We start from the raw sequence: 21,672 nt of genomic DNA, 5'->3' as shown, positions 1-21,672 counted from the left end.
CGGCCGGGTCTCCGCGCGCGAGCGGCGCGCGCGCCCCCGTGGGCCCCGGCGCGAGAAGAGTCGGCGGCCGGAGCCGTCACCCCGGGCGGGGACCCTGCGCAGGCGACTCTGCGCGGCGGCCCGGCCGAGGGAGGGAGCGAGCGAGCGGGCGAGCGGGAGGCAGCTGCCGGCGCCCGAAGGGCCGAAAGAGGTAGGAGCTGCGGGGTCAGCTCTGGGCTCGGGGCCTGAGGGAGAGGCCGGGGAGACGGCCCGGGCGGGGCCCAGCTCCCCGGCAGCCCAGACGCCCGGCACAGTCGCGCCGCCGCCATCGCTCCGGGGCAGGGAGGCGGCCGCGGTGGCTGCGCGCTGGGTGAGGGGCGGTGGGGGACTAGGGGCCCGGGCGCGCGAGGGGCGCTTTGCAGAGGCTGCGGCGCGCGGAAGGTGCGGAGTCGAGGCGGTGCGCGTGTGTCTGCGGAGGGGGTGTGAGGGACCCCGGAGCCCATCCTTGAGAGCCCAGAGGGCTGCTCTTACCTACTCACACTTTCGTGATGCCGTTCCGAGTAGTCCCCGCTGTCTCCTTGCCTTTCCTCGTCCTTTCAAAAGAAGTATCTGCAACTCCCGGGGGTGGGGTGAGGCCAGGGGGGCCCGGTGGGGTGGGGGGTATTAGCAGAGCTTCAGGGAGCAGTGCCTTATAAGGAGTTAAGGCAACCAATATGATAAGGCTCTGGGTGCGGGACCCCACATCAGGACCCGCCAGGCCCGGGCTCGTGCGTGTGCCAGTGGGATGCAGCGTGTTCTCTCTTTCTAGCCCAGGCTAGAGAGTGAAAAAGTGCTCCTGGTGTCGGGGGGGTAGATGTGGAGAGTGGGAGAAAAGGGAGTCGTATGTCACAAAAGCTGGTCTGAAGCTAAAGGAATCTGGCAAGATGGTCAGGCTGATCAAAGAGGAAAGAACTTGTGTGGGGCAAGAGGCGATTGCAAACACTTGTAGCCAGCAGTGATGGAAAAGGCAAAGAAGAAAAACAAGTACCAGCGCTTAGGAAGATGAGATTAATGAAAACCACAAGAATTTTCGAGGCAAAAAGAGATAGCAATCCTCGTTTCCCGAAGAGCCATGCCCAGTTCTTTTTCTTCTTGTCCCCTGTGATCCTGTCATAGCTTTGTAGCAAATAAATAATGCTAAAAGCGGGTTATAGGCGGTTAGAATTGGAAAGGGTCAAGCGATTATGCTACTTTCTTTTATTGTACAAACGAGGAAACTGAGGCCCAGAGAGGTGGAGTAAGTGGCCTGCTCAGTCCACACAGCTGTGTTCAGGGACTGAGATGTTGGTCCGAGGACTCTCAGGTCAGTGCTCTTTCCAAAGCACAGTGAAATGGTAGATCTTTGCCTCAATACAGTTTCATAAATTATCTCTGGAATGTCCACGGGGAATGCCCCTTGAAAGGGCTGGTGTGTCACCAAATTATTAAAGTGAGTTTATGTCGTTTTTTCAGTCTTCAAATGGTGTTAATTAATCATCCGCTTGTATCTTAGATTTCCAAAGTGGTTGGATAGCTGCCTAGGCCATAATAAGCTTTCAGCTGTTGAGTATCTTATCTCAAGTAATTTTGTTATTGTTCAGCTAAGATAATAGAACTTTGCCTCTTTCCTCAGTGTTCTTCTGTTCTTGTTCATTTGTTTATATTGTTTATAGTCATTTGCTACAGTTCTTAGAAGAGGATGTATTTTATTTAGTGTGCCTCATGTTTTTCTAATTTTATTTTGTAACACTGTGAACATTGGATGGGTTCTGATAATTTTAAATGGATTCCACCATTTGAAAGCTTATTTTAAGGCTTCAGGTTTTTTATTTGTTTTGGTACCAATTTCTGTCTCATGGAAGATCGCAGTGTTAGAAATGATAGCGTAAATGGGAAAGGGGTTGCTAATTTTCAGAAAAATTTCCTGTGCAACAATTTGTGATGTCTGTTGTTATTTAATTAAAACAGCACCACATCTTTGGTCAGGTAAATGTTATCTGGTAGATTACTTGTTTTCTGTAGCCTTAGGAAGATGAAAATTTCAAGCACCTGGTTGAGACATAAGGAAGGAATGAAGAGATCTTTAAAAAAAAAACAAAAAACACAAAACATCAGAAAAAAAAAGTTGATTTCTATCACAAGCAGTTTGGTTATTGCATAACTTGGAGCTAAACTGCAGAAAATCTTTGCTGTATACTCAAGTAAATAAATTATCCCACCTTCTCACTCGCTCTTATCACTATTCACATTTTTGCCAACACAATGTTAATATGGATTGTGTTAAGAAATTTAAGGTGGATATGTTTCTCTTAAATAGGTACTTCACGATATATATGATAGAAGGGGAAAACAGTGCTATCATTGTTTGGAGTGTTACAACATAAATATTTTGGTCAGCACTTCCTATTGAGCCCGAACTTCTCATTTCATCTTCATTTTCTTGCTCTCAATTGATTTTTTAAAATTGTAATTACAGAGGCAAAAACCACATCAAGACTAGTAAAAGGTGTCATTTAATGCTCTTTTGGTACTTATGTCAGTTTTTTTTCAAGTTATGTTAAAATTATTTCAAGTTACATTCAAATTATTTGTGATTTGTATTAGGTTTGTATTTATGAATGTGCTTGTGGTGGTTCATTTGGCTTGTTTTTATGTAAGTAGATAATACAGGTAGTCTTATTATAAAAAGAAGATGTTTTAAGTAGGTAAATTATATGTTCAAGATTAGATTGCAGATTGAAGGTAAAATCAAAAGGAAGCTTAATTCTAGTGCCCTACAAACATGTATGTATTCATAAAGAACTCACAGATTTCTGGACATTCTACCAGTGGCACATTTGTTTCCCTTCTATTAGAGGGTAAGATCACCACATTATCCCTACAAAAGGAAGCAAAAACCTCCCATTTAAAAAATTTGTTTAGAGTATTTGAAACTTATTCTTTTAAAAAGTTATCTGAAAATTCCAGGTTACTGGGCTCTTCAGAAAAATATTCTTTTGCTGCATAATAAAGTATCAAGATATTTTGACTCTGGAACTTCTTAATAAAAATAATGTTTAGAAGTTAGCTCTAAAGTGTATCACTGTCCCCAATTTTGTGTGGTATTTAAAGGAAAAAACTTTTCTTTAAATCTGAGCTTTGTTAATAGAACTGTTCTAAACCAGAAGTATTTTTTTCCCCTGCAATGTTGGAAACACAAGAGTTTTATGCTTATTTCTGGGAATAAGAAAGTCAGATTTAGCAATCTATTTTCCATTGATCAGACAGTTTTTTTGTACATTTAAATCATGAGCATCACAGTGATAAAAAGTTTTCTTTTGAAAGTTTTATTCACTCTTAATTATAATATCCTTGTTTAAAGTAGACTATTGACATTGGATATGTTCTTTTTTTTAATGTTATATGTAGATGATGTATTATGGATATATTCTTATTAATGATGATTCTTTACTACTGAAAAGTCTAAGCCAGTTTGGAGAAGGTCTTACATATCTAAATCTATGCTATTTTTACTAATCAAAGAGAGAAGTAATTTACAGGTGTTAGATTTTTAGTTGGTTGAATAAGACCCTTACTTTTGGTGGTTTCAGGGTTCTAGATGACGTTTTATTACTTTTGTTAGTTTTGGTCACACCCATGACTTCTATCTTTGAGGTTTGGTTTCCTTTTTTTTTTTTAATATGGTAATATTGGGGTGGGGGCGCTTCCTGTTTGTATTTCCAAATTAGGTCCACATGTTAACCTTCTCGTATTGTCATATTTTAATTTTAAACGTAAAGACAAGCATCAGATGCCATGTGGTTTATCTTTGAGCCTTGTACTGCTTCATGACAGCTTTTACTAAGCTCAGTTTGAATACCCAACTGGGAAGTCATTCCTGAATCCCCAACTCTCTTCAAGATTTAGCAGCCTTGGAAGAAATCTTAAAACAACAACAACAACAACAGTAAAGTGATAACAACAACAAAGGCACAATTAACAGAAAAACGGCGCTGTTGCCATCTGTTTCCTCCCAGGTACCTAGAAAATGCACAGCACTAAGAGCTGAAACATGTTATGTGGAACCTTGAATGTCAGCCTTTAAAGAGCGGTTGCCACAGGTTTATATAATATAGAACCCCACGTATTAAGCAGTGACTATAGCAGTTTTTCTGACCTTGCCTAAAAGCCATACAGAATGTCATGGAGGAGTTGAATAAGAACAAGGAGAAATTTAGATTTGTATAGTGGTACAACTTTGGAGGAATCACCCTGAGCCATAAAACTCTTCCTTGACCCTCCTGAGTAATTTTTACGTGGTAGGTTACTGTTTAATAAATGTTGGAATATGGAGTCTTGAGAAGTATATCCTTGAAAGGAGAATGTAATAGTATTGTTTCAGTGATTGAAGCAAGTGGCCTTTTCTGGGCCTTCAACTAACTTTATTCTAAGAAGTGTAATGACTAAATAGACTCCTAATTAAATTGGCATTCACATATGTTTGCAGTTTGGGGACAGCTTATCTCCTAAATTTTCTTTTGGATCACATTACTAAAGGCAATACTACATTAACATGTTGCACAGTTATGCATTATGCATTTTGCAAATGGGGTTAATACATAGACTATCTTGACCTTTCATATTCCCCCCAATATTCAAGAAAGGAGAAATTGTAATTTTTCACATAGTGGATATTTTCTTCTTTGGGTTTTTTCATAATAATTATATCTATTTCCCATGTATTATAATCCTATTAAGATGAAAAATATATATATTGTTTGATAAAGAACACGTATTTCTTTTTGGAAGCTGGCTTGCAAAATCTACTCCAGTACTCTCTCTCCATTTATGCTTCCATCGCCTTTGGCACTCTGACTAATTCTTTGTATTTTCCCAGGTTTCTATTATGAAGAGAAATATCTCCATATTCTATGCACTGCTAGTTTTCTGAAGTGCTTGTGCTGACTCATTTTTTAAATTATACTAAGATGTAGAGTATGGTTTGAGAGCAGTAATGAGATTCTCAGAAAATATGAAAACTTTCCTTTCTGACTCGTTAGAGAAAGGTTGGGGAAGACAAGGGGAAATACATCAGTGAGCCAGTCAATTATTGTTATTTGTTGGGATTAATTTGGTGACTAATATTTTCAATGCCCATCAGGCTAGTAAAAGTGAATTCGGTTTTACCCTTCAATAATCACAGGACAAACCCAAGTGTTTTCTAATACTGTTTGTTTTCCCCTGGTAGGGGATTTTTTTGCATATGGGAAATCAAGCCAAAGTTACCAGTAACAGCCACATCCATGATTTGTATTAAAAACAACTATTTACCACTCTGGTCTATAGCTCTGCTTACCATGGGCTTATCTGGGGAGATATACTGATTATCTGTATAATCATTATTATGCCATCTTTCAAAATGTGATCAGAAAATTCATTAAAGAGTACCTCAGATGAGGTCCAAAGCCTGAAAAGTAGAAAGATAGTAAAAATAATACCTAAAACACTGCCCACGTCCAATGCCAAGCAGACACTGTTAGAAGCTGTTGCCGTGTTTTAACTCATGATCCTCAGAGGGGTGGGTATTACCCGCATATGAAAGATGAAGAAATGACCACAGAGAAGTTAAGTAACTTGTCCAAGGTCATATTGCCAGTAATGACAGGGCTGGACCCAGATCCAGGCCGTGCTGATTCCCGAGGCTGCATTCCTAACCCTTGGACTGCAAAGGGCTGCAGGCAACTGTAACTTTGCAATGAGACAGCGATTTCCTTAAGGCTTACATTTATTCGTATTCCAACATGGACTCTTTTTTGTTTTAATAGAAACATTTTTATATATATTTGGATTTTTTTTTTTTACATTTATGAATGTTATCATGATAAGTATTTTTCCAAGTAACGTATATATTCCTGGTGGAAACTATATTAAAGCAGAAATGTTTTTGAAATGATGAGGTAGCTCTACATTTATTAACATGGGAAGATAGTCATGATAGATTGTTGAAGTAGGAAAAAGTATGATCTCATTTTAGTAAAAAGATAAACACGTGCTTGTGTATTGAATATATATATGCATTAATGTGTGCACACACTCAGAGAAATAGAAGTTATCTTCTGACGGCACGTTAAGGGCATTTTTACTGTCTTCTTTACATCTTTCTGCACAGTACAAATGTTTTTAAACATTTGAAGCATGAATTGTTCCCACAATCATAAAAAGATAAAGCCATATCCGTTAAAAAATTTATTTCAATAAAATAGGCTTTAGCAACAGATGCATTCTTTAGGGTGAAAGTGTGGATGGGTATAAAATCTCCATTTAGTGAGATTAATTAATAAAAGGAAAGTCTGAATTTTTGGTGGAAATTCCTGAGTAATATGAAAGAAAATGAACCTTGACAGAAAGACGATTTGAACCATACATAGATCTCCCCCCAAATACTGTGCCACTGGCCAGCAGTATAGTAACCCCCAACATTGCTGCTCCTGGAAGCCTGAGAAATTGGTATTTCTGGGTCTTCTGCTCAGGGTCTCACAAGGCTGCCATCAGGGCTTCTGTGGGCTGCACTTCTTTCTGGCTCTCAGATCCTCTTCCAAGCTCACAAGGTCATTGGCAGAACTTAGTTCTTTCTTTGTAGCTGTAGGACTGAAGGGCCTGCTTTTTTGCTGTCACCTGCATGCTGCTCTGCAGTTCCTTCTTTGCATGTGGCCCCCTTTTGGACCCTCTCACAACATGGCAGCTTCCTTCTTCAAGGGCAGCAGGCGGCTTTCTTCCTTCAGGCAGTGCCTTCCAAGGAGTTCAGACCTGTTAGCATCAAACTATTGTCTTTTCCCAGCACTGTGGGAGCAAAGAGCTTGACCTTTGCCACTTCCAAATCATCTGGATTCTGATCCCACAAAGTTTCTCACCTCTCTTGATCTTCCCTTCTCTCCTGTTAAATTAATTAAAAGAGAAAGTCTTAATTTTAGCTATAAGTTGTCCTTTGTTATTCTTCCACGAGCATTATTATATGGATCATAGAAGAAGAGCTATAAACTGTCTGCTTGGCCTCTATTTACAAACAAAAGGATCTCTTGTGCCAATGTGGCATGTGATGTATGTTTGTTTATCTGGGTTTAAAAAATTTTTTTTATTAGTTTCAGGTATACAAAGCAACGTAATAGACATTTAAACACCTCATAAACTCATAACCCACGTATGTGTTTGTTGACTTAGGATGCAAGCATCCAGCTCATTTTATTTACAACCATTTTGAAGGGATTTGTGGTCCCATTCTTGCTTTATTAAAGCTTTTTAGAGCTACTACTTGTGATTTCTGAGACAGAAAGACTTAAGAATTTTAATTCAGGGGAGTGAAGGCAACACACAAGTGAGTAAACACACAAAAAATAGTGTGTGTTTAGAGCTACACAAAGGCCATTACAGCTTGTCTGAGAAATGCATTCCTTTTCATATCGGATGCTTATTTTCTCTCAGCCCTTTTCCTTGGAGGTGAATTGTGAAGTCAAATCTTCGAGATACAGTTCACAACTCTAAAGTGTAGTGATTTGAATTTGAGAGATCAAGTCAGGGACAAGAAAAACTTCAGTTCCCTGAGCAGAGAGTATAAACTAGTTCAAATAAACAGAGGATGTTAGCTTCCAGGATTGTCAAACTGTCACCTTTGACCAGGGTTGAATTTTCTTTGAATGTTGACAAAAGTTACAGTGTCAGTGGAAAAAGCTTAATGTGAAGTATCTGTATCTCAGAATTTCCTTATGTTTGTGTCAGTGAGATCCTACAATTAAAGCTTTTTTTTTTCTTTCTGTGTCTGTTGAGTTTTAAAAGCCTTCAATGGGGTTTTCCAGCCTTTAGGTGAGAGTAAATTAGAAAGTTTGTGAAAAACTGTTTTGTGTTGTCTAAAAGTCAGAGCCTGTACCTGGTGACAGATCACTATGTTTTTATAAAGAATGGGATCTAAAAATCCAACTTGGGAGAAATGTTTTAAATAAGCTACTGTCACAAATGTCATTGTAGCATATATAAAAAGAAAGTTTTGAGCACTTAATCTGTTAAAGTACTAAAAATTGGAATTTTGGAATTTATCAGCTTTGTAATATAGCATTTTATAAGACACTCATCCATAGTTTAAACTAGGTAAAATGTTCTCTCACAAATGATGTTAGTTCTGTTTATTTTGTTTTGTTTCATGTTTCTAAAAACCTTTTGATCATCTTTTAGACTTGAGAAAAGTAACAAACTAGAGATCTATAGAAATATACAGCTCTTTACAAAATGAAACAGTTCACCCTGTGGGTTTATATTTTTAGGGTTTGTGATCTGTTTCTGGTAGAAAGTGAGGGAGAATTTTAGTAAGAGTTGGACGTTGTAGAGCCTTACTCCAAAAGGTGTATGGAAGGTCTAAATATATAAAGATGTAATGTAAATGTTCCTTCTTTTATGTTGTTATTGTTTCAGTTATGTGATGATAAATGGAAACTCTGAAGTTTATCCTAAGCATACTTTAAAGATGCGTTTCTCTTGCAATGAGTTTAAATCTCAAGTAAAAATACTAAATTCATTGTAATGTGAATAGAGATTGGCCTTCCTCCCTAACTGCTGAAGGTTATCAAAACAAAATGGAAAATATTTGGCTTCCTGAATGACATGGCTACAGTTAACATGCTGGGTTGGTGATGAAGCATGAGCTTTTGATTTTGCAACACCAGACAGAGTAAAGCACATAAATTTAAAGGAATGGGCTCTTAAGTAAGATAACTTATTACCTTAAGCACACATTTAAAATTTTGTCCTAGAAATGTGACATTGTCAAAATTGGTGGTTTTGAATTTTTATTACCCAAGTGTGAGTAGCCTAGTTTGGACAAAACTTAGCGTTGCATTCCAGTTATATTGGTAAATTTGAACAGGACAGACTTAAAACGCTGGCTTTTATGGAACAACTTAGAAAAGAAAATATTGATATATATAGAAATACAAAAATATTAAAAACTTCTTTATGCCCAAAGTGCCAGCAACCAAAGGTAAAGGACAAAATAAGAAAATGTTTTTAACATATATAACAAAAGGGTATAGGTTAATATTCTTAGCATATAAAGAATATATACAAATAATAAAAAATGGATGGTTCTCCCAATGGGAAAATGAACAAAAGAAGAGATACAAATGGCCATTAATTACATAAAATTATGTTCAGCGGCATTTGAAATCAAGAAATGCAAATAAAAACAATGACATAATTTTTCCTATTAACAGATTTACAAAGTCTAACAATATTGAAAAAATAAAAACAGTGTTGCTTAAGAATGTGGGGAAGATGACTCCTTCATTACTCATTGGTATGAATGTAAATTGGTTCTTTTTTTGAAGTTTGATTTATGTATTGAGAGTCTTAAAAATGTGCATACCTTTTGACCTAACAGTTCCATTTAGATGACATAATCTAAAATATGTTCAAAGATTTGTGTACAAGATATTCCTCATAGTGTTATTTAAAATAGCAGTAAATTGGAAACTTCAGTGTTCAACATTAGAGGATTGATGAGCTAAATTGAGAAATTTCCATACAATGGAATACTATTCAGCCATTTCAAATCATGTTATAAGACAATATTTAATGACTTAGGTAAAGTTCACAATATATAGCTAAATGAAAAAGCAAATTACAAAACAATCACATACAGTTGTGCTTGGAAAAAAGAATAGTTTTTGAAAAACAATTTCTTCTAGATTGTGGAATTTTGGATGTGTGCGCACGCACACACTTTCTAGTAACTTCCTGTTTTTATGTAATAAACAGGTAATAATGAACAGGAAATACTTTTATAATCAAGAAAAAATGTTATTTTTAGTAAATAGATAAAGAAAATATGGTACATATATATATATTCCTTCCATATATATAATGGAGTGTTACTTCATTTTAAAATTACATATATGTATATATATATTTATCCCTTCTTAATGTGTGTGTGTGTGTGTGTGTGTGTGTGTGTGTGTGTGTGTGTATATAGTGGAGCATTATTCAGCCATTAAAAAAAAAAAAAGAAAGAAATCCTGCCATTTGTGACAACATGGATGAACCTTGAGGGCATTATGCTAAGTGCAATAAGTCAGTCAGAGAAAGACAGATACTATATGATCTCACTTAAATGTAGAACTAAAAAAAATCAAACTCAGAAACAGAGCTGATTGTTGGTTGCCAGGGTGGGTGGCAGGGGAATGGATGAAGGTAGTCAAAGGGTACAAACTCCTGTTACAAGCTCAGAGGATGTACTATACAGCATGATGACTGTAGTTAACAATACTGGATTATATATTTTAAAGTTGCTAAGAGTAGATCTTAAAAGTCCTCACCACACACACACACACACACACACACACACACACACACAAATTGTAAATATGTGAGTTGATGGATGTGTGAACTAACCTTATTGTGTAACCATTTTGCAATATATACATATGTCAGATCATTACATTATACACCTTAAATGTACATAATTTTATATGTCAATTATATCTCAATAAAGCTGGAGGGGAAAAGTGATTTTCAAAATGATGTTTGTGTATTGATTTATCTTAGAATGAGAAACCTGTTTTTTGGTTTTCAGTTAATGTTTCCATTTTAGGAGCAGAAAAATGAGCAGTTTGTGATGTCTGTGGTAAGTATTTGGTATAGTATACTTATTTGGTATGGTTATATGACATCTTTCGTTGAAGAACTCTATTAAAATCATTCTAACTGTATTCAGTGTTTTCAGAGTTAAAAGAACTTGAACTTGAGCACTGGCTTATTTCCTAAACTTGGTGGACTGCTCCATGTTTTTATGTATAAGCTGATGGAGAATTATATTATAAATATAATAAAGAAATCCTATCATTTTATTTGTATATGTGCTCTTCTAAGTTACTGTTCATTTCATATTGAAGATATGTTTTTTTCTACTTGAAAAAAAATTTTGTCTGGTTTATTTTAACTCTTATAACCCTGAACATTGTATTATTTCAATATATGCGTATTTTCTGCATTGCTTTTGTACAGCTTTCTCTTTCATGATGATACCTACAAAGGTTGCTAGGTTTATGGATTTATTTTTCTTGTAATTCCTTAATGACTGCTTAATGACTTCTCTAAATGTTTATTGTATTCATTTGGGAATATCTGGTAAAGGAAATCTCTAGTAAAAGATACTTTCTCTTGGGTATGTTATTGTTAATACAATAGACTTGTGTTCTGCCTTAATTGAATTTACATTGAATAGTTTCTTTGTAACTAGATTTAGTGCTTAAAAGCATTTTTACATTTTAAGGAATTTAAAGGAGAAAAAGGAAAGTAAATTATAAGTTGATGTTTTAGGAGAATTTTGAAACACAGCTATTTAGGTCTTATAACTTTGTAGCAAATAAAATCACAATCTTAAAAAGATATATATTTTTGAGCCCAGCAGATCTACTTATTTTATGTAAAATTCATCTCAGTAAAAATCTACCTTAATTTAGATTATGCCTTGGAATTTATTGTAATGAAATTTGCTGTAACAGAATTTTATTTAAGTCAATTTTGAAAATACTAAAACATTAAAGAAATCATATTTTAAACCTAAATACATGAGCAGTTAATTCAAATTCATGAAGATAAGTATTTTTATGTATTGAAAATAAAACTATAACCATGTATTTCCTACTACACCTTCATTAATAAATCCTGTTGATCTTATGGTTCTTTTTGCTTATCACTTTTTACCTCCTCTGCCTCCTGAAAATGTGATAATCTCATTTAATCCAAAATTATGTTTTCTTGCAGTTTCAGTTCATTTGTAGTTGCCACTTTGCCCTGTAATCTGTTTTATCACTGTGATATTATTGTGACCAGTTAGACCAGTTTCTTCTCTTATGTATCTGAGTCATTTTCATCAAACCAGGAGACATTTTATAAAGTATGTAAATTTACGGTCTCAAATTTAGCATCCTATATTTTATAATATGGCATCAGTCAATTATACAACATATTTTTAAAATTAATTCATTTAGAACAACTTGTTTTTGTTCTGGTCTTTATTCGATTTTGAGAATTTGGCTATCCTCACAAAAATGTCGTTTTTCAGTCTAAAATCTTAAGGTTATCTTATTAAGGGAGCTCCAATGTATATAAGATTCAAAAGACTGTAAAAAAAATTACTTCTTTCAGAAGTTAACATAATTTTGTTTGAAACTCTTTAATCTGCTTTTTGTCTTTAGCTGCTAGAGGGCTTTTAGAGGTTATGGATGTATGTGTGTGCGCGCGCGTGTGTGTGTGTGTGTGTGTGTGTGTGTGTGTGTGTGTGTGTAAAATACTTCCAAAGTACATAAAGAAATGTATTTCAAAATTTTGTGGTAATTTGGCTACTAATCAAGGTAAGATTTGTTAAGTACTAAGTAAATGTTGACTAGTGAATGAAGGGGCTGTACAATCACATATGCTTTTCAGGGCAAAGTTAGACAATACCCTGACCCGTTATACTATATGTGCGAATGGTTCTTAACCATTTGGGGATTAGGGGACCTTTTAAGACTAATGAAACCATTAACTCTCTTCCCAGTAAAACACACATACACATATAATTTTGCTTACACTTTGAAAGGTTCATAGACTCTTAGTTACAAGCCCCTAATATAAATAACCAGCTCCCCATTAACACAGGTAATGGAGTTGGGAATATGGAGAAGAGATAACAAATAATCCAAATTTATGGTTAAAACAAACCTCTAGTCCGATCTTGTTATTTGGGGGCTCAGGAGGCAATTTTTCCCCAGAAAATTAATAAGTATCAATCCACTTGAACATTTTAAGGATCTGTATTCCATTGGATAGCCCTACCATAATTTAGTTAATTTGTTAATGGATATTTAGATTGTTTCCAGTTTTTCACTTTTATAAACAACACCATGGTGCAGATCCTTAGGCTGAGTGGATATTTTTCATATTTACCAGACCATCTCCTTGATGTAAGTTCTAGAAGTAGAGTTGCTGAGTCATTTGCATAGATAGTGCCAGCTGCCCTCTCAAAAGACAACCCCAGCGGATATGCCCACCAATAACTAGTGCATGAAGGGAACAGCCATTTCCCCATATCCTCCAGAACTGAGTATTGTCAGCCTTTCTGTCTGAGCTAGCCTCTCATATCTGTATTTTTTTTATTTCTAGCAAAATTGGACAGTGTTTCACATGTTTATTGGACATTTTGTTTCCTCTTTGTGATTTGCCTTTCTATATAATTTGTCTGTTTTTCTGTTATAGGTGTTTGAGTTTTCCCAGAGATCTTTCTGTCTTACACATTACAAGTAATTTATTCCCATTTTCTTCTTTTTTTTCACTTTCAACTTTGTGTAGTATTTCTTGCAGTACAAAAATGTTAAAATTTTATGTAGTCTAATTTAGAATTATACTCTTTTCTTCTCTGATCTTGCTATTAAGACATACTTAAAAAAATCCATACCGAAAAATTATTAAATTTTTATTTAGAGTATTTCATGGTTCTTTTTTTTTTTTTTTTTGCATTTAAGTCTCTCCATCCATCAGGAATCTACTTCTGTGTAAGAAGTGAGGTGGGAATGTAGTTTTGTTTTCCTAAAAGTAACAATAATTAGTATTTATTGATCACTCACTTTTTGCAAGCACTGAGCTAAATGTTTTACAATTTTAACCTAAACCAATTTCAAATGGCTGGCCAGTTATCCAAGAAAAGTCCATTATTTCCCATTAGCTCCGTCTTTCTTCCCACTGATATGAAAGCCCATCTTTATCATATACTGAATTCTCCTTTATATTCAGATCTGCTTCTTGTCTATTCTATTTCATAGATCAGTGTGTTTCTGAATATACCACATTGTTTTAATTATTGGACATTTAATTTGGATCATTAAAATTTTTTTCAGAGAGTAAGTCAGAGAGGTAAGAATTTGCATGAATGTCCTTTGAAATATGCATTAGGATATATTTTTATATCCTAACTCAAAATGAATTTCACAGTCTTTGAACAGATGGTAGATAATCACCAGTAGTTCCATTAAAGAAATCACTAGATCTAGTCTTCTTAAACATATCTTTATATAGAGATTTTGTAAAAGAAGAGTAATTTTTAAAAACAATACTCTGTACACTTTCAACTCAAAATAGTGTAATTTCATAGTAACATTTCAGTAAGTAGTAAGACTACATATATTTAAAAATTTTAATTTAAAAGCTTAAGATTGCTTTCAAAAATGTTTTCTCCTATGCAAAATGTAGGAAGAAAGTTGTGTTACAAATAAGACATGAACTAAAAAAACTGTAAACAGAAGTTATATGAAATACATAAAATATTATATTATAGATGAGTGCTGTCCAGTACAAATATAAATGTAAACTTATGGTAGCCACCTTAAAAATAATAAAAAGAAACAGGTGAAGTAAATTTTAATATGAGGTCTGACAAGTTCGCAAACTTGATACAATGATGTTGCTAACTTTTTTTGCTATCAGAGGGATTATTCGTTATGAATTTGTACCAACTGGACAAACAGTTAACCAAGTTTACTATTTGGAAGTGCTGAAAAGGCTGCATGAAAAAGTTAGACGACCTGAACTTTTTGCCAACAATTCATGGCTCTTGCATCACAACAATGCACCAACTCACACGGCACTGTCGTTGAGGGAGTTTTGAGCAAGTAAACAAATAACTGTATTGGAATACCCTCCCTACTCACCTGATCTGGTCCCCAGTGACTTTTTTCTTCACTCAAAGATAAAGGTAATATTGAAAGGAAGACATTTTGATGACATTCAGAACATCAAGGGGGTAATACGATGACAGCTTTGATGTCCATTCCAGAAAGAGTTCCCAAATTGCTTTGAAGGTTGGACTAGGCACTGGAGTCGGTGCATAGCTTCCCAAGGGAAGTACTTCGAAGGTGACTATAATAATATTCAGCAATGAGGTACGTAGCACTTTTTCTAGGATGAGTTCGCGAACTTAATTGTCATACCATACTTTTTCTTAAGTATATCAAAATATTATTTCAACATACAATCAATATAAAAACTTAATGAGGTATTGTACATTCCTTTTTTTGTTCTAAGCCTTCAAAATCTAGTTATACTTACAGCATATCTCAATTTGGATGCAAAATTTTCACCAGAAACATATGTTCAGATTTCATGAAATCTCTACTTTATCAGCTGATAAAGTAGATTCACATACCTAACTTGTTCCAAACATACTGCTCAATAACTAAATTGAGCAGCAGCTTTTAAGTTTGCATTTAAGTTAATTAAAGTGAAATAAAAATTTTAAATTCAGTTTCTCAGTGACACTAGCCATATTTCAAGTGCCCAATAGCACAAGTGGCTAGTGGCTGTCATATTAGACTGCAGTTACAGGCTTTCTAAAGAAATCAGATAAAATATAGCTATCTCCTACTTTTAACATCTAGCTTACAAATAACTCAAATTCAAATAGGGTCTCTTGTCCTCTGGAAACTGAAGCCACTGCCTGTAAGCCAGCAGAAGCTACTCTTACCTGAAAAAGATGACACCCCTAAATTTTCACCAGACGCCCAGCCTAAAACACACATAGATGTACACAGATACACTCCCTGTTTTGGAAACTGCTACACCAAGGCATGGTTGAAGCATCATTCACATCCTTGGAGGCTCTTCTCTTTTCTTGGGAGTAAGATTTCTCCAGTTTGTGCTGTGTGGGAGCTGGGGTAGGGAACAGACAGGGTTAGAAGCATTATTTTGTTACTAATGGTATCCCTGATTAGAAATTCTAACATCCTTTTCTTCAGAAACAAAATTATAAAGGGTGGTTAGGCTTTGTAGGATTATAGATCAACTGAGGTTTGGGGGCTTACCTAGGAATTTTTCTTTTTCTTTTTTTTTTAGATTTTATTGGGGAATTGGAGAAGGGGAACAGCCAAGTTGTTGTCCTTCAGTCTTAGTTGTGGAGGGCACAGCTAGCTCAGCTCCAAGTCCAGTCGCCATCCAGCTGCCCATCGGCAGCTTGCTGTCGCTCAACTCAAGGTGCCGTGTTCAATCTTAGTTGCAGGTGGGCATAGCCCACCATCCCATGCGGGAGTCAAACCGGAAACCTTGCTGTTAGGAGCGTGTGCTCTCACCAGCTGAGCCATCCTGCCACCTGTTGGCAGTCCAGCTCAGGCGCAGCTCACTGGCCCATGTGGGAATCGAACCGGCGACCCTGTTGCTCAGAGCTCTTAACCAACTGAGCCACTCAGCTGGTCCCCCTAGGAATTTTTCGTCTCTTAATAATTTTGTTTCTATGAGAAAATGTTCCATGTTTCAAACAACAAACATGGAATATGATTCCATTTGTAAGGTGACCAGGAAGAGGGTACAGGGAAGAGGTTGGGAGTCACCTGTTGTTTTATTACAGAAAGGTACAAGGGCCTGAGTATTGAACTTGGATGCATCAGCCTAAATCATCTCTTATCACCTACATGACCTTGCTTACAACTCTGGAACTGAAACAACCCATTCTGCTTTAGGTGTTACTCAACTATCCAATCATTTTCAGTCTGGGCTTTTTTATTATTTTGCTTTGCTTTGGTGGGGGGGGGGTGTGTGTGTGTAACTGAGTTTGTCTAGAAAATAATCAGATTCATCTTTTGGTCCTAGCTACTATTTCTTTTTGTGGAACACTTATAGTTGATGCTTGTGACGTTTGGGATCGTCTAGTTACAGATGAAATTTTTCCTTTCAAACGAGATTTGTCCCTAGCGTTAGTTTAGTCTTAGGAGGTATCTAAGGGAGGGGAGTAAGTTTTAGTTCTTTATACATGAGGTGATGATAACGCCAACTGTGTGTAGAAGACTGAACAAACGGAGCTTACTAGGTAGAGAAATCCTGGAACCCAGGTAATCTAGGTAATGCCTAGGCCCCAGGGCCTTCCATTCTCCATTTCTTCCTACTTAGCTTATCTTAATGGTCTTTTTAGATCTCAATTCTAAAGGAACCTTTGAAGAAATGGATAGAACTCCTGTGTTTTGAATATTGGTTGACATCTAAGCCAAATTAGTTGGCTTTTTAATGTTAAACATTCAGTAGCTTTTAGGACTAGGTGTGCTTTAGGTACCCCTTTATTTTAATATGGTGCCAAAAGTAGGTTAATTATAACACTTAAAACATCCTGATATACTTTACTGAAGGTAATGAGTTCCTCAATAAAATGGGATTGTTTCCATACACGAAAAACATTTTCCCCAATATAATATGACAACCTATTTTAGAATATTTAAAGTATTTTTTAGATGAAAATTTAAGAACATATACAAAAGTTGTTATGCTTCAAGGAGTCTGATTTTTGTTTGTTTGTTTTTTTTTTGGGAAGGGGGCTGAACTGTGTCTGAGCTTTAAGGAATTGGTTCTGACTTTGGGGATTCTGAGAAACCTATATTATGTGACCTCTCTGAGCCTGATTATTTTGTTTTAAAAATTCATTGTATTCATTGTATTGAACAAAAGATTATTGTGTTGACTTGAGAAACGGGTGCATTTTCAAGTATTTCAAAATATTTTTGTTATACCTAGGTTTTCACTGTGATGGTATTTTTCGTTTTAGTAGAATTTGACCTATATTTTATCCTGTGGGAAAACGAAGAACCTAAATGTTTGCTAGCCATCTACCACCTTGGCTGCTGTGCATTAGTGGGTAGAAACTCGAGTCCCATTGTGAACCTTTAACTCTTTGCTCTATATTTTTAGTACCTTGTGGAGATTGAATTTGCAAATTATCTTTGAAAGATAAATGATTTGATTTGATTGTGGCAAGCATAAATGTTATCCTCTAAATAAAACTGTATCCTGGAAAAAAGCTGGACTAATACCTCACTGAAATGATATTAACCATGGAATCCTTCATTAGACCCGATTTGATCTGCATGTACTCCATCTCCATAAAGATGATCAACTTTCAGCAGGGATGAACAGATGTCCTGGTTTCATCAGAAATTGTTTTCACATTGTCAGGCCTTTCACAAAATCCAGTCATCACCCGTTAGTGCGATTTTGTTGAGATGCTTTGAAAACTTGTTTCCAAATATTGGTTTGAATGCACAGACTTTGTTGTTTACCTATTAGATTCTACAATAGTCAAATATTACCCTTTTAGCCCCAACAGAAGTAAAAAGAAGAAAATTAAAAGCAAAAGTGAGAAAGTATAGCATAGGCTGTATTTATTTAAACTTTGAAGTATTTTCTATTAGATACTAGAATCTAATCTTAAATTCCATGAAAGGCATTTCTGTTTTGTTCACTTCTATAGCCTGTGTATCTGGAACAGAGCCTGGCATGTAATAGGCGCTCAGTAAGTATTCAATAAATACTTATGTTTCAATCAGAGGGTTGATTCATGTACCTTTGTTTATGGTAAGCAGATGATCATCTTTGATAATAAGCGTTCCTTGGTGTGGTAGCTACCTTAATTCCATTCATTCCTCTGATCTCAATAGAGAGAGTATATTCAGAGACTCCGTCAACCCTCCGAAGGGCTGAAAGTATGTCTTTTACTGTGGAAGGAAGAAAGAGAAGGCAAAACTAATGCTCTGTTTCCTTTGGATTTCAGAGTTAAAGATGGAAGAAATGTGAGTTCACTAGGCAAGATGGGCTTTTTCCTCATAAAAAAATATATATTTTTTACCATTTTAACCATTTTTCAGTGTATGATTCCATGGCATTAAGCATATTCACATTGTCGTGCAACCATCACCATCTATCTCCAAAACTTGCTCATCATCTGAAACTGCCCTCTCCCCCAGCCACTGGCCACCACTCTTCAACTTTCTATATAAATTTGACTGCTCTAGGCACCGCATATAAGTGGAATCATGTAATATTTGTCCCTTTGTGACTGGTTTGTTTGTTTGTTTGTTTGTTTGTTTGTTTGTTTGTTTATTTATTTTTGCTTGGAGACTTGACAGTTTTTCTTGCCCCTGTATTTCTAGTTTTTGCTTTGTACCTAGACCTAGCCAGTGATGCATACACAATAAGTATCCAAAGATGAGTTAATTCAGCAGCTTGTTGCCTACCGCTAGGGGGTTATTAAAGCTTTGAAAAAGTGATTCCTAATCTGTATGTTGGTAGGCTTGTCTCCTCCGAGTTTTGCTGATAAACCTGCACTGACAGTAATATCAGAGATTAGTCTATCTCCATGTTTCATAAAGTAAATCGTTCTCCTTATAGCCTGATTATGAACTGGAAAATTCCTGGTACATTGTAATTGTTTATCTAGACATCAAGACAAACTCTACGTAAAGGACAGCAGGTAAAAAAGAGGTTTTCATTACAGCTTCATTAAGAAATTATATGCTCATACTTGTTTATTTTCTCTGTTTTTCTATTTTCACTATATCTTCTCCCTTCCTCCCTCCTTCCCTCCCTTTTTCTTTCTTTTTCATTCTCATTTTTCTGAGTAGTTACTGCAGAGACAACCTGACCCTATGGTCCAAATATAAAGTTGTAATGGCTTTGTATCAGCCTACCTGGAGGGAGAGGGGAAAAGAGAATATGAGAACTAAAACTAAGGAGGAAATACGCTTAGGTGTTTTTTGTTTGTTTGTTTTTTTAAGAACAGAAACTAACTTGTTGAAGAAAAAGAGAAGCATACTGGGAGATATGATTGGTAAAGAAACAAAGAGAAAGGAGAGAGGGAGAACCTTGAAGGATTTGAAAAGTCGCCTGTGCAATTTAGCTTTTCAGCAGGATCTTAATCTGTGAGCGATGTTCAAGACTCCTTACCCTGAACATTGAACATAGTCAAGTGATTTTCTATCCCTCTATCCCCAGCTCATTCACACTGGGCAGACTATTTCTGTTTTCCCTGATCCATTTTCTCAACCTGTAAAGTGGAAGGTCAACAGCTAGATTCAACCATAAGAATTTGGGCTGTAGCCATTAGACTATGAAAGGTATTTTTTAAATTCGATTTTTATGATGTCTACAAATGCAGGTGGTAGTGTGCTAGAGACAAGTATTGACAATGAGGAATTACCCCAAACCAAGACTGGCTGCTATTGGAGAGGTGGAAATGGTTGGGATGGCTTTTACTAACCTCAGTACCCCTGCATTTCTGTCACTTTCAGGGTGCTAGGAGACTCTTCCAGTCCTTTCTGTTTAAATAGGAATGGACATCTATTGCCATTATTTCCCTGTTCCCAGGTCTCCCCTAGTTAGAAAGTTTACTAGTTACAAATAGATTTTCGCATCTCCCGTTCCTTGTCATAGGGCCCTCTTTCAGTTCAGTGTGCTTTTATTGGCGCTTACTTTGGTTTTCTTTACAGCAGCAGCTGCTAATTAGTGACAGTTTTAAGCAAGCAGCTTGTCATTTTTGGCAGGGGTAGGGGACATCCATAGCAATTCAAGACTCTATTTTCATTTGCTAAATTTATTTTGCTACATGGAAATATGTCTTGAATAAAAAATAGTCTGTAGTCAACCGTGGCTGAATTTGCTGAAATACCTCCCTGAGTTTGCATTCGATCCTGTAGCTAAAGAACTCTCAGGAGATTAAAAAAAAAAAAATAGGTTCGGTGTCTGTCAGACCGATGCCATTAGCCCTGAGTCATTCTTCCCGCGTTAATCTCCATTGTAGATGTAGACCCTCATCCTCTTGTTTTGGCACAATAATAAACCTTTCTGAATTGAATTTGGTAGCATTCATGGTAACCGAAAGAGCGAATTGTTGATAAATGTTGTTCTTTCCATTTATACTCAGCTTCTTTCTTGAGACATAATTAAAGGGGGAAAAAAGAAAACATTTTAGTTTGTATAAAGAAAAAGCTTTCTTTGGAATTTCAGCTCATATTAGCATCATCGCATTTCATGTTAATTCTCCCCTTTGAAACTGCCGCAATGAGGTACTAGCACTATTTTACAAACTTGTCACGATGGTTATGGAATGATACCGCTTGCGTTTCTGTTTACCTTGATTAGCACCAATGATGAGTCAAAACCTCCGTCACAGTTTCTATCACGTATGATTCAGTCCCATTATTCCTGTAATAAGGATTCAAGTTAATGACCTCCACAGTGTTAAAAATAACATCTTGAAGGAAATAACTGACCTGCCAGCCATTTCCCCCCATTTAGGTTCTTTTTGTAACACGGAGGTCTACCAAAATTGTATTTAATTTAACACACAATTATTGAACATCTACCATGTACCAAGTGCTGTATTGAGGGAATCAAAATGAAGGCGACACAGCTCCCACCCTGGGATAACTTATAGTGGAGCGGTTGAGCAACAGGTAACTCAAAATTGCTTTAGTTCTTATGACCAGAGTGTCGGTAGAGCACATTCTAATTCTAGAGAGGTCAAGCATTCCATCTTTGAAAACTGGGATGATCAAAATGATAAAAGGCGTAGGACACAAGTATGGTGTTGACTCTTTTTTTTTTAGCTCAAGGCGTTATAAAGACTGTATGCGGCACCTTTCACAGGAGTATGGAATTGCCAGGTGTCCTTGTCCCCAATTTCCCCTGGACATGTGGCACACCATGTTGCATTCAGGAGTTGTCTTCCACATCAGAGTGACTCCTTCTAAGTCGCGTGGCTTGGTGAGCCCAGAGGATCTCCTACCATTCAGCCAACTATTGAATGTACACTGTGCACAGTAACGTGGTTATTTCTCCATTTTTATGTTAGTGTATATCAGTGAT

General features: G+C 36.4%; 1 protein-coding gene across 1 annotated transcript in view; it reads left to right on the top strand.

Moving 5' to 3' along the window:
- The first annotated feature begins 28 nt into the window (after positions 1-28).
- The window catches only part of LOC109395761 (signal transducer and activator of transcription 5B-like), a 40,600-nt gene continuing 18,956 nt past the window's right edge, over positions 29-21,672 (top strand). Inside the window, exons 1-2 of the mRNA XM_019667060.1 lie at positions 29-190; positions 10,610-10,642. Of these exons, the coding sequence (XP_019522605.1) occupies positions 10,634-10,642 (9 nt within the window). The 5' untranslated portion in view covers positions 29-190; positions 10,610-10,633. The remainder of the gene's footprint in view (positions 191-10,609; positions 10,643-21,672) is intronic.

This window comes from Hipposideros armiger, unplaced genomic scaffold, assembly GCF_001890085.2.
Source record: "Hipposideros armiger isolate ML-2016 unplaced genomic scaffold, ASM189008v1 scaffold_482, whole genome shotgun sequence".
Classification (NCBI taxonomy): Eukaryota; Metazoa; Chordata; class Mammalia; order Chiroptera; family Hipposideridae; genus Hipposideros; species Hipposideros armiger.
Note: the sequence above shows the minus strand (reverse complement) of the source record. Positions and strands in the feature narration are given on the sequence as shown.